This window comes from Mycetomoellerius zeteki, unplaced genomic scaffold (assembly GCF_001594055.1).
Source record: "Mycetomoellerius zeteki isolate Tzet28-1 unplaced genomic scaffold, Tzet1.0 scaffold135, whole genome shotgun sequence".
In the NCBI taxonomy this organism is placed as follows: domain Eukaryota; kingdom Metazoa; phylum Arthropoda; class Insecta; order Hymenoptera; family Formicidae; genus Mycetomoellerius; species Mycetomoellerius zeteki.
Window position 1 is genome coordinate 3,488,138 of NW_017256287.1, and position 14,415 is coordinate 3,502,552.

Consider the following 14,415-nt stretch of genomic DNA (forward strand, 5'->3'; position numbering starts at 1 on the left):
TTTCGTGATTCATAAAAAGGACCCCTCGAGATCTCGAGGGTCGATCGCGGGTCAAAGTCTAGTGTCGTTACTTAGAATGACTTGCTGATACTGCAATCCCCCAATCGACGAAGACCGACTCATACCGCGCACCGATTGGATGTGGCTTTGGATAGTTGGTCGATTACTTTGGTTATTTAAGCAAGTCTTAAATAAGGTTTGATGTAATTTTGCGCGGCGTGCCGATGAGAGCTCACTGTGCTTCGACGAATTATTTCCTCTTAATTTCCATTGCTCTTTATGTACTTCGTCGGTAGGGTTGCGATTTTCAATTGACCCACGATGCGATATAATCAACGTGCCATTACCGAATGATATTTATCTAATTTCCATTAATTTTCAATTATATAGATCTTATGTCGAAAAGAATTAGATAAAAAATATTATTTGTCATTTTTATCGTGAATTATATTTTTAAAAAATTAAAATTTTGAAAGACCTAATTTTAAAAGTGAAATATATTTATCTATTTGTAGCGTTGAATGAACGTACTTATTTCGGATTTTATTTATTTTTTGTTTATTTATCTGCCACTAAGAAAAAAGTTGTTAACTTGACTAAATACGTTTAGTTCGTAGTGTTTATTTTGTTTAAGTGTTTATTATATACATTTAAGATTAAATGTACGTGAGTCATGTTAACAAAATCTTGTAATTTAAAGCATTTTATTTGTTCGGATTAACAAATATTTGCTTGACAGCTCGTGATTGTTGCATTTAGTTGAATCAACTAATATTTTTTTGAATTAGCAACTTTTTTTCTCAGTGTAGGAATGATTTTAGTATATAATTCATTTGATATATTAATAATATATCTAATAATTAAATTTTTTTAAACCATGAAATTTTATCCTGCATTTGAACCAGAAGTTATATCATTGCGTTTTATCATAGTCAAAAGATCAAGCTATTATTTATCTTAATCGTAAAATTTACTTTCTAATTTTTTTTTTTAAATAGAGAACTCATAAAAATTTATAATATATTTTTATGACTTTTTTTGCTCCGAAAATTGGTAGAAAGCAATGTTTGTTTCATGTAGGTAGAATGCAATTGTTAAATTTCCTTTCATGCACGTTTTAAGGCAAATTCGTCTCGCCTAATTAAACGTAACGAGCGAGTCTTTTAATATGATTCTACGCTTTTGACACATTCGCAAACGTTCTATATTGCGATATAGGCTTACGAGCGAAATAACCAACACTCGGGCCGACTCAACGAATTCCCGGGAAAAGCTCGAAGATCAGCTTAACGACGACTCTTTTAAGTACGACGTTCGTGCGGGATTAATGCAATTATGTCGATGTAATGCGATGCCGGTGCCACTGACGTCATCGCGTTACACTCGTCTCTTATTTTTGTACACGACGTTCATTCGTTGCCGGATATTCGTGTTCTTTCTGGGAATGCTGACGAGTCTGGCCTCTCTCTCTCTCTCTCTCTCTCTCTTTCTATCCGCATGCCTCGAATAAATGTTTTGCAATTGCAGTGCCTTTTCATCCGCGCTATTTTTACGTTTGTCACGTTGTGCCGCGGATATCCGCTATGGCTATACATCAGAGATATCTCGGTGAACTCTTATTGAGGCAACTGCAGTTTATTCAATTTTGTTTTAAAGCTTACATGATCCCGATACACATGAAGTCGATTAAATATTATGCTATCAGAAACTGCGCCATTGATTAAATTACGCATTATTTATGTAATGCATTATGTAATGCTTGTTCGAAATAAGCAATTTAATTCTATTTTAATTAATGAAACAGAACGCGAACGAACATATTGGCATATGCAATGTACGTTAAATGAGCTAATATCGGTTAATATAAAATTCATGGAGATATTATGCTGTAATTGAAATTCTCTAACAAGTTGCGCTCGTGGAGTTTGCTTAACGTACCATTTTAATAGAGAAAATTGCGAATATATATATAAAATCACTCAGACAATTATCATATAAATAATACGTCGCGTTTTCTCGCGATGTTTTTCCTTTTCCTTTTAGATTTTCCCGGTGGCTTACAAGACTGACGCGATATATCGCCGCGTGAAAATTATCGGGACAATGCTTCTGACGTCTGGAGCATCATCTCCTTCGGTCGTTCTTGCTCGTTCACTTCCTGAAGGGAACTACTCTTGGGAACTAAAAATAAGCGACTACTTTAACACGTGCAGTGTACGCTGATCGTAACGTAACGACACTGCAATACGTCCGAGTCCAGATGCAACTGCCACGGCAGGGTGTGCGATGCGACAGATACAAATGAGAAGTTCAAGTCTCAGCTCACGGCGATCTGAGATAAATTTTCCAGTGCGACAAAATACACGAGAAACTTGAATAGTCCTTAATTGAAAGTATGCCACTTTATCACAGTTTCCTGTGAATATACTCTCCAGGGATTTTTACTTTAAACAGAGATTTTAGAGCCAAAAGGAATATATTGCACTCTAAAATCTTTGGAGTGAAATCTAACTCCAAAGAGTGAAATCTCACTCTTAAAAATTGACAATTGAGCCACTTTTTTCAATACTGGTTCAGTTGTTATTATTTTGCATTAAATGTCACTTCAAAGATTTCAGTGTGTGTGACAGTATATATAGTATACTCTCTAAAAGTGAATCAGTGTATTATTACTGAAAAACAGTAAATATTCGCTGATGACTTCAGTGCTACACTTATAACTGATGTAATCAGTAATAATACACTAATTCACTTTTAGAGAGTATATACATTTGTATTCTTCCGAAAATATTTCAATTTATAATGTGTATTATATATAATTTTATCGATTGTTGTTGGAAAATGTTGGTAATTATATTTTAAATAACATTTTGCGGAAATAATAGATATTCTATATGTGACAGCATATATGAGTTAGAATTATGGTTCCCCTTTCTTGTGATTTCTAAATAACAAATGTCGGTCTTGTGATACTGCACGTATGTTTATAACAAAACATATACGTATGATATTTTTCTCGTTTCTATCTCCTATTTCTGTTTTCGGAATTTGTGTTTTCGCTATCTCGCGAATATAAATAAGAGAAGTGTATCATAGTAGCGCGAAGTGCTTCAAGACTGTAAGATTTATTGTATATAACACACGCTGACACGGATGAAGCGATTTCGTTTCGAAGGATAAGAAAGGAATTGAAATTTATGATCGATACGTGATGCGTGTTGTTTGGTTGGACGGTCTGCGGTAAACAATCAAATGCGTACGTGCCATAGCATGATTATTCCGCCGCATCGGGTATAATTGAAAAAGGTCGCGTATATATGTATATATATAATCAAAATATAATGATTTTTTTTATTTCTACTTGCAGACCTGGTTCTTCACCGACAGAGATGATCCTTATTTCCAAAACCAAACCAGTGAGTATTAATTAATAATTTTTTATTAAACTCTCTCTCTCTCTCTCTAATTTTGTATGATTACAAATGAGTTTTTCTAATTATTTAATTATTCGTATCTATTATTGAATTGTGCACTGCTTCTGTTTCAATTTTTTATAACCTGATTTTTAATCTTATTAAAAAATTTAACAAGAAATTTATTAACACATTTAATTTATATAGATTTATATTTAATTTATGTAGTTTAATATTGGAATAATAAATCAAAATATGAAACAATAAATAAATAAATTATTAATTAAAGAAACGAAACATTTGCTTTGATAGCATTGTTATGTAATGATATCGCTTTTAGTTTGCTATGGTATAATTTGATTTTTGTCTTTGCTAGGATTTACGGTAGATATAATAGTAAAATGCATAAAATGATATCAGAGATCGATTTAGAATTAATTACTTGTTATATGAGTAATTGAAATAATATAATTATTTTAATTAATGTTTAATTATATATAACATGTAATTATAATTATATAATTAAATAATTATATTGCATTTCACGTATAGAATTGTCTGCCACATTTGCAGAACACGATATAAAATTAGGAGAACTCTTATTTCAAAGCAAAATACGCGTATTACACATATTTTTCAATTATAACATTATCGCGCAACTAATAGAGATTGCATTTATATTAAGTTCAATATAAATCTCTTCTTGTCTCTTATTTATTCTCATTGTCTTTTAGAGATGATATTGTTATTTTTTCTACGCATAGAGATTATTTTTTCCGATTTATTTCGATTTTTTTTCCCGTCCTTAGTTTGCAATGCGATTGCAGTAATATTAATATATGGAATAGTCTCGTATTTCCAAATATCATGCATTACACTGTTAAATCTATAGTGTCAAATTTAACTTAACGCGAGTCGCCACTGCTCCTACTCAATTACATCGTTATTTTATACTAAAACGATAGTTATATTTACAACACTATACAGTGTCAATTTAATACGATATAATGTCTAATTTAACTATCGTTTTGGTAAAAAATAACTATATATTTAGTAGGAGCAGTGGCGACTCACGTTAGGTTAAATTTGACACTATAAATTTAACAGTATACCGCTTCACCGATTGCAGTTTTATAAAGGAAAATTTACATGAGCAATAATAGCAAATGTTGTCACTTTGATCATCTCGAGGTTGTGAGAACACCTGTCGATGTACGAGAACGTAACATTTTCCTCAATAAATGGCTCTATTAAAAAACTCAAGCGAAGTACGTATATTCCCTGTGTAAGACAAGGCACGGATAATTACGACGGCGGGCTTAATGGTCGCTCTCATTTATACGATAATTGCTGGCGAAATGAACGCGTGTGCAGGAGCTTGTTTCGTTCACTCGTAGGAGCCGAGTTGCTCGTCAATCATTTCGAAAGTTTAGTCATATTTTGCGTCTCGGTCGTCCGTTCAGTAAGTTGAATTAAGGTGCGGTTTATTTGGATAATTGCTTGGAACATCTCCAAATCGAGAGCGGTGAAACAACGGAAAAGCGTGATATGATTTCTATTTGTTTTACTATTTCATTATCTATAATATTACGAGACGTGACCTATCGTCTTTTTGAATAAAATAAATTTTTTAAGCAAACTAGATAAAAGCTAAATTAATTTTATAAATTTTTATAAATTTGTAAACTAACAAATTTACTAAATCTAATAATATATATATTTTTTATCTCTTTTTAAATTTATGAAAATATTTTAATCAAATTAATGTAATATATTAACTTCAATTGTATTTTTATTTTCGCGACGCGACATTCTGAATTGTATAATGTAATACATGTAATAAGCTTGTTGTATTTTTAAACGAGAAAGATAAAATTATTTCGTTATACGAATTGATCTTTTCACTTAAAGATATTATTTTATTTGGAAATCTTATCGTTTTATTAATTATTGCAATGCGTTAACACGTTAGTATTGGATAATTATTTACTGATCGAGACACCAGGCGTCCAATAAAGAGAAATCGATGAAAGAGGCAGAGGGCACGTGTGCGAGCTGTTCGATAAGTTCCACGATATTCTACATAGGTACATGTTAGACCGACCGGTTTGCGAACTCCGCACGCAAGTACGCTGCACGAGATGTAATGATCGATAGATCAATCAATCGCGTCGATAACCTCTTTATACATGAAAAGTTAGAGCTTCATCAGGTTCTTGGAACAAATATTCAATGTTTATAATTAGATTAATAAATAGATTAGCTTATTTATTAAAATAGATTAAAATTAACTATAAAAGTAAAATATAATAGATTAAAATTAACTATATAAGTTATTTGCTTGAATTAATTGCAGTTTTTTTAAATTTTTGTTAATGTTTTTTCAGAATTTATTATTGCATTAAGAAATAAAAGCGCACTCGTTTTTAACAACAGGAATATTTTTACTTTTACTAAAATTTATTTAAACATAATTATGATAGATATTTTCTTCCGTATTTAATTCCTTTAAATATAAAAATTTAATAAGAATTACTGAAATTTAATGTAACCATTTCTAAAATCAATTCATATCAAGATTTTATTATTACTGAAGCAAGTGTTCTTTTTGTAATATAACAAAATCGCATTATTTTATCGTTCGCTTTAGTTGCAATGTAAGTTAGCTTATAATACTTGGGGTAATAACAACGGCGTATTCTGACCGGCGATATCATTGCCAACCTACTATGGAGTGCATCCCAATTGCACCCTCGGGCGCGGATGTAGATGACGAGCAGGCGGAGAAAGCGGATGATGAGAAATGGCTAAGGAAGGACGGAAAGATGCACCGCGAACGTGAATGATACTCGTGTCAGTGGACGAGGTGAAAAGCAAGTTCTCGTTATTTCGGTCATCTGGACAATAACACTGTTCTCGCGTCCGAGTACAAGAAAGGAAACGAAAGAAAGAAATTGTAAAGGGAAAGCATCGCAATTACGAGACTTTCGCACGTGAGATGAAATGATATTGAGGATTCATTTAAATGATGAAAGTATCGAATGCACGTACGGCAGTCGTAAGATGTTCTTGTATAAAAAAGATGAAATCCCGCGGATTACTGTAACGCTGGTAACGCACGCAGGTGTTTCTATATATAATAAACTCGATATTATTTCATGCTTTGCTCATAACTCGAGCCACGCATTAGTCATGAGAGCGGAGGCAGGAGCGTGGGTGGACGCGGATCCCGAGGAGGATAATATCGGGTGCGGAAGGTCGCAGGAGGAGGGATGAGCACGCGAACCCTCGGGCACCGTCCGACATTTGACCTCACCACGCGCTCTGCACCGGTTTGCACCTCCGCATCGGCCATTTCTCATTACCATTTCTACCTGACTCGAACTCGATTCATCCTTTGCGATTTATCCAGGTGTGGATGCCGACAATCTTGCGCGAGAGATCTCTCACGTAATGACACCACAAAAAAATACCGGTTATATAAGAATTAATTTGATAGATTATTAATTATATACATAGCATTTGGTTGCTTTTTATTCAAATTGTTTTTATTAAGAACAAAGCATATTTACTTTATCGATATATATTTGCATTTTTACTATGATAAAACTAATTATTATGTTTTATAATAATTGAAAAGAATAATAATTGTTGTAATTGTTTATTATACGTATTATTCTAAATTATAAATATAAAATAAAACGTCTTAATGGATGTCCTAGTTGATACGTTGTAACGTGCCAACGACTCATAACTTGTTATTGTTACAAGTAAGTCAGTCACGTTCAGTCACGACTGAAACACGGAGCTAATAATAAATACGATTCTTTATGGTAATGAATTTTTACTTCGAATTTCTTTTTCCTTTTACGTATAGTTTAATTTAAAATAATTCTTCGAGTATACGATTAATAAATTATTTCCGATTTGATAGTTTGGTATAAGGGATACCCTTACGTGTGCATATCATCGATCGTGATACATCCTCTTCTCGAAAGAATGGTTCTCGCTCCTGAAGAAGCGAGAACCATCAGGCTGAATTAATTAGACCGCCGTAGCAGCAGCTCACGAGGATGATTATTAACCTCTTAATTAATTGCACGCCCACCCTACATTCAGCTCCCTTTCTTTGCTTTCAGACGGCCACATGATCAACACTAAGTGTTCATCCTCACACAATCGGCGGGCCCTTTGTTGCAAGATGTCGGTGGAATTCGACAGATTTCTCGACAGCGGTCGAAAGTAAGTACTATTTTAATCTTCAAAAATTCAGCAAATATGTCAACAAATATTTAACATACTAACAAAATTATAAAAATATACGAGAACGTTACTTCATAAAAGTAATGCGTTACCATAAAAGTTACTTTTTATAAAAAGTAACTCGTTATCGTTACCAGTTATTAATTTTAAAAAGTAACGCGTTACTATTGCCGTTACTTGGAAATTAACGATTCGTTATTTTTTTTCGTTACTTTTCTGTAATATTAAAGTAAGATATTAAATTTAAAAATTATATTTAATAATCAGTATTAATTGTATTTTCACAATCAATATTAGAACTTAATATTCGAAGTTTATATAGGAAACTTTCTTTACATTAAATTTATTATAATATATCTAAGAAATCTTTGACAATTTTTTAAATATATGCTTATGATAATTATTGGATTTTTTTTCTAATTACATATATTGGTAGAGTTTGAGTAATATAAACGGGAACTTGCTAAAAGTAATAATATTCATTTTTTTGTACTTTAGAGGAGGAAGTGTCGTGCTACATTCGCAAAGTTAGCACGCGCTATTTTTATTTTTTGTTTTTTAGTATAAGCGAAACTTTCTTTTATTTTTATAAGGAACTGTAAAACTATATGAAAAGTGCTGGAACTGCCATTATTAAAAGAATATTGTGCCAACTTCACAAATTTCTTCTGCACTTTATCTCATACCATATTTAGCGCACTAATAAGATTATCTATGCAATTGTCTCGCATGGGAAGGAACAGTACTATCGCAATCTATTCTCGGAACAATTATCCGATCTCGGACACATCGAGTGATCCGATAAACCAGGAAGGATACCCGGTGTATCGCCATCCGAACAAATAAATATTACTGGTAAAGACAGGCTTTATATCTGACATCGAGTTTATCCGGTTTCAGACGTGCATCTCTTTTCTTCGAATAGTCCGGGTCTTCAGTATCGATTCTCGGTATTACGTCGTATATCGATACTATTCGATATTCGTTCGATATAAGACATATCATATTATATATTCGCTAATGTATACTATATACGCGTTCCCAGCGAATAAAGTATTCAATGGCACGTTACATTCCTTTACAGACATATGAAGTGAAATATTGAGATGACGATTTCGAGTCCGAGATTTGTGCGATAGATTATATCTGACAATGAGTGGATAGGTAGATATATAGTATAGATAGATATATTCTCGGTGGGAGAAAGTATTACATACTTCTTTTTCTTGTATGAGATTGATATGTGATATTGTCACTGTTCATAGTTTGACATTACGAACGAGATTGGGCTTGACATTTAGCTTGAGAAATTTAAATCAATTCGCTATTATTCTTTCTTTCAAACGAATCCTTGTTAAGTGTTCGATTTTGAGTTTGACGGAACTTGATAGATGTGTAAAATCAATGATACAATCAATGAAGTTATTTTTTATTTCTGCTGACGTCTAAAATTGAATTACTTTATCAAGTTACAATATCTTAACACCGTTTAAGATCATAAAATATTTTCTAATTTTAATATTCTTTTTATTTAATTTTGATTTTGTGTTTTTTTGTTTTTAAATAATTTTTTAAACTTAATTTATTTATCGTATTAATTTAAATATTTTTCAATATTATTTTAGACCGTTTATGTGAGAACACAATCAATATTAAATTAAACATAAAATTCCTATAACGGTCGAAGCTGGATCTTTAATGCTTAAATAATTCAATCTTGAATTACTAAATATACTATATATGTACTTGCATGCGATATATACCATATTGTAGTCTTTCGAACTATGCGCCGAATTCTTTTCCGGACTACATAAGCAATTAAACTACTGTAGTAAACTTGCGAATTAAATATTTTTGGTATTTAAATTATTTTTTTGGAGAATTTATAAGGAATTTTAATATATTTAGTTATAGGAAGTTTAATGTGTTTAGTCAGTACTCGTAATATAATCTATCTTCCATTTTAACTCGAGCGTACCGTTGAACCTGAGTTTCTCGAGCGTGCTTTTATTTTATTTTCTTTTCAGCCGAACGTATAATGGCGTATCGCGCGCGCTCTGAACTATCTCGGAGTATGAAGAGACGTTAATGGATTTGCATAGGTGCGTTTTTCAAGTGTGGAAAGCGACAGCCGATCTATGGAAAAAAAAGAAATATAGTTTAAACGCGACTACGCATGGGCAAACTTCGGTAACCCGCCCGGGACTTCCGCGTTGTTTGCGTACGAAAGTGTTATTGCTGCGACTTGACCATCGAAAATTCGTGTTTGCATAAGGTGGCCTAAACGCCGACTAACGTACGCGGTTCTACACATTCACACGAATACACACGCAGGCCACGCATCGTCAAAATATTATCTCTACGTGAAGTGGTAGCGCCTAGAAAAACACATCTAATGGCTTGTTGCCGTCGCAGACTCCGTCGCAAACCAATTAACATAGTCGGCCTTTCATTTCGGGAAAAACGTCTTTTTAAAATTTATTTATGTGCGTACAGTTTTAAACCGGAAGAAAAATTCGGTAACGTAATCTTTTTATAGATTGTTGTTTCAATTTCCTTCCTTATATCGAATGTGTGATCTCTCTGTCAAAGAATTCTGAAAATATATAAACAAAGTTTGTATATTTTTTCACACGGAATGTAAGAGATTCGGGTTCGACTCCCGATCGAGGTAATATTTAAATTTATTTACAGATTCTACTAGGTTAAGATCTCTCGAATAGATGTCTATTGAGCATCAAAGAAAATTTAATTTGTGATATTATTTCAGCAGTTATTTAGCTGCGTTTGTAAAGTCCGGAGAAATTTCGACGCGTAGTGAATAGTACTACAAATTTGGTATATATGCAAGTACATATATAGTATATATACACTGAAAAAAATGCATGTAATTTTACATGAAAATTATATGATTATGATTGGAAAATTGCCTAAATATGATTGGAAATTTACAATTTCCAGTAAATTTTCAAGCATATTTATGTAATTTAGATAATTTTCCAGTCATATACATGTAATTTTCATGTAAAATTACATGCATTTTTTTCAGTGAATTCATATTTGAATTATTTAATAAGCAATTAAGATTTAGCTTCGACTGGCATTAGGCCTAATTCATATTATTATTAGTGAATTTTCACACGTTGGTCCTATGAGATTTAATAATTTGTAAACAAAAGTTGTTTTTGCACAAAGCTTTGCATTACACGTGTTACGCATCTGATATTATTAGAAATATACGGAAAATTTTGCCACTATCACATTCTTTACTGGTATTGAAAAATATACTGCTTGCATCTACAGTATATAAGTAATATTCTCTGTATATGTGTTTTATTTGGTTTATTATGATATGTTCTTCCGCGCTCGTAAAATAGAAAACCTCTCGTCTTTGATCTTGTATTTCTATATTCATGCACCGTCGCACGTTTCCTTTAGTTTACTTGCTTCACCGTGTCTACCTAAACAGGCGGTTTAAGTACCGACGACAGATTGTTATGAGAAATTAGCTTACTGAATACTCGACGGAGTAAGTCCTTTGTACGTGCGTTGAACTAATTTAATTGTTTAAATAATATCTTTCTGTTACTTTTACCCTTGTTATTCGCATTCACGATACAATTTCTAAAAATGTGAGAACAATTTACATAATATTTTTGTACAATAAAACCGACGTTGGTTACAGGAATGTTCATTTAAATCAGTTAATATCGCTAAATCTTTTCGATGAATAAACACGCGTTTTTCGTGGTTCTCTTAGGCCATTTCAAAATGGCTCACAGAGAGAGCATTCCTTTGTGCTCTTTCAAAAAGTCTACAATACGCTACGATATTTTGTATGGTACGAAAACGACGAGAAGAAAGAGGAAGGTAGGGAAGGAGGGTAGCGGTGTCTCTCATCGAGCTCGTCCTCGTGTCGAGACAGGCGGGGAGAGATTAAAGACGGAGGGAAGTGGTACCAGCTGGCCAGGAGGAGACGTTTCAATCTCTTTCTCTTCCTCCTTACCAACTGAAGCCTTTCGAGAGGGCATCGAGGCATCGAGAAGACGACAGGAGATAGCCGGAGAAAGGGAAAAAGTGTCTCAAATGTCACATGCGGGTCTGCTGTGTTTCTTATTGCTCTTCCCATGTTTAACTACCTTCCTTCTACGGAAAATCTGTCTTTCGTCCTTCCAGGTTTATTTTTCTTTCTATTTTGCATATTTATTACATGAAAAAGAGGAATAATGTCGATGGCGCTTCACGAAAATAAAAATTTAAATAAAAATATGTTAGATAATCATAAGTTAAATAATTCTTCATAAAAATTCATCTGCCGTTCTTTCCCATGCGAAACAATTACGTGGATCTTATTAGTACGTTAAATGTAGAGTATGAGCGAGATAAATATAGAAACGGATGCGAGAGAAATTTCCACTTTATCGCTAGTCTTTATTGTAAGAGAAGAGAAGTAGTTTTAGTTTTCTGAGATACCGCTATCTGACACGTTATAAACTCTGTATTATTATATCACGATATATAATGTTAGCTACCAGAAAATATAACAGCAAATCACAATAAATTTTATTTTATATACATGGAGACTGAAGCACTATTTTTGAGCAAACTATATTTATTGTGCTGTTTATGCTAAGAATAATCTTTCTTGATGTTTATTGAGAACATTATTAAAATTTAATCCGATAGATGTAATGAAACGATAATTACAAGATATTTATTATTTGCATTATACATTACTTTATATTTGTATTAGGCATTGTTTTTACTAAAAATTCGGTAAATAATAGTTTAAACAAAGTAATTTGGCAAAATTTATTTGAAAATTAAATTAATTGTGAAATAAAAACTTAATTTTCAGATTTTAATTGTACGATATATATCTTTATTTAAAATATTATATTAAATAATTTTTTTCAGAACTGCAATAATATGATATAAAGATAAAAAGTTCAGTTTATAGTCAAATATAACACAAGTATTGAAATGTGACAAACAATATAAAACTGAATCACGCTAATTAATAAGAATAATATACGAAATAATAATATCCATAACTCTTTTTACTATTCCGGCAGAAAAAGAGCTAAATTTTTAAAAATATTTTTAAGAAATTTAAATTTAAAAGATCTTAAGAAAAAGAAATAGATAAGTCATACTAATAAAGTTTAATAAATTTAATATGTATACTACTCATTAGTTTAAATTTCGTGAAAAAGAAACATTAACAGTTTTATGCACCAAGATACCATCGATGTTTTTAAATAAGTTTCGTAACTGTGAGATTAATTTGACTAACAATGAGATAACACGTGTTTCTTTTTGAGGCGTGGAATTTCAATGTTTTACTGCTGAACGCGTTACGACTTCTCATCCGTTTGAATTATCACCGACAATTTCACACTTTGCTTCGTTTAATTATACAAACGTTTTACGCATAGCCACTTAGATCTTCAATGATAAAGAACTGTGGAGTAAATTACGGAACTTTACGTCGGAATACATTTCGATGATATTTTTAGAACGAATATCCTCCCGAAAGCAATTTAATTAAAACTTGTATCTATTTATTTTTATTTTATCTATTTTTATAATTTTTAGCGCGAAGAATTAAATTCTTTTATTTAATTTATTATAATATTTTCATTTTTCCAAATTTATTATAATTGTTTTTTTGTTAGTATTTTAATCATAAAATTAATTTGCAATATAGCTTATAGTATGATAGTCATGGGCAAATATAACTATTTCGTTTGGTAAAAGGATCTCTACAGACTGAGGAATGCACGCTTCAGGTCATCTTATCGCATCCCAGACAAGGCCCTATACAGTTTGCATAACGATATCACCTATCACGTTCAAATAATACCTTTTCCAAGAAGTCTTAATCTGATATATTCGATACTTTGCAGTTTTTTTAACATAGCATAAAATAATATTTGAACATCCTATATTTTGGGGAAAGTAGGATATTTCTTATCAGAAATACAATTTTTAATTTTTAAGGTTTATTAAAAACATAATTTAAAATTTTTATTTTCTGGTTTTTGTACGTATTGTATTTGCAAATGTATTTGTATTTATGTTTAGTATTTATTGCATTTAATTTTACATTCATTGTCGTTTAATACGGCGAAACGATTAAGAAAAGTGGCGTATCATTTACGTTCGCAGTAGTTTTCAAGCAAGATCAATTTTGTAAGATCTACTTAATATGTAACTTCAATTAGAATCGACAATTCATAGACACTTTATTGAATTTTCGCGATATATCTACATATGTAAATATTGATGCACGCATAAGTGCGCATTCGCATGTTGATCTCCACTTGAACGCACTGATTTCAATGACTGCTGCAGATTAGAAGAAAATTCTTTCTTTTTTTTTTCGTACTACATATCTTACTCTTTTCTTGCTCTTTTTCTCGAGTACCGTCGCTTCGAATGATCTCTTGGTAATTACGGATATCCTTGGATACAATTATCCAGCGCCACGAGCGCACAACACATCGGGACAAAAAACTTGCACCGCTCCTGGACGTGGAGTTGCCGCAATGGTTAACGTCGCGTGACCGCGTATTATACATATACAGGGCTGCCGGTAATGCCGCGTAATAAGCGTTTAGAGATGTCGGTAGGACCGCCTTGCACTTTTCTCTTTTCTTTTTTTTTTTGTTTTTCGCTACTCACCGTTCTTACCGTGATTTCATCCCGTGGGCGCTGCGCCCTACATGCGTCGCGT

At 32.2% G+C, this 14,415-nt stretch overlaps 1 protein-coding gene across 1 annotated transcript in view; it reads left to right on the plus strand.

Moving 5' to 3' along the window:
* The window catches only part of fng (Fringe glycosyltransferase), a 104,141-nt gene that overhangs the window by 11,545 nt on the left and 78,181 nt on the right, over positions 1 to 14,415 (plus strand). Inside the window, exons 3-4 of the mRNA XM_018461937.1 lie at positions 3,368 to 3,416; positions 7,553 to 7,655. Coding sequence (XP_018317439.1) covers positions 3,368 to 3,416; positions 7,553 to 7,655 — 152 coding nt within the window. The remainder of the gene's footprint in view (positions 1 to 3,367; positions 3,417 to 7,552; positions 7,656 to 14,415) is intronic.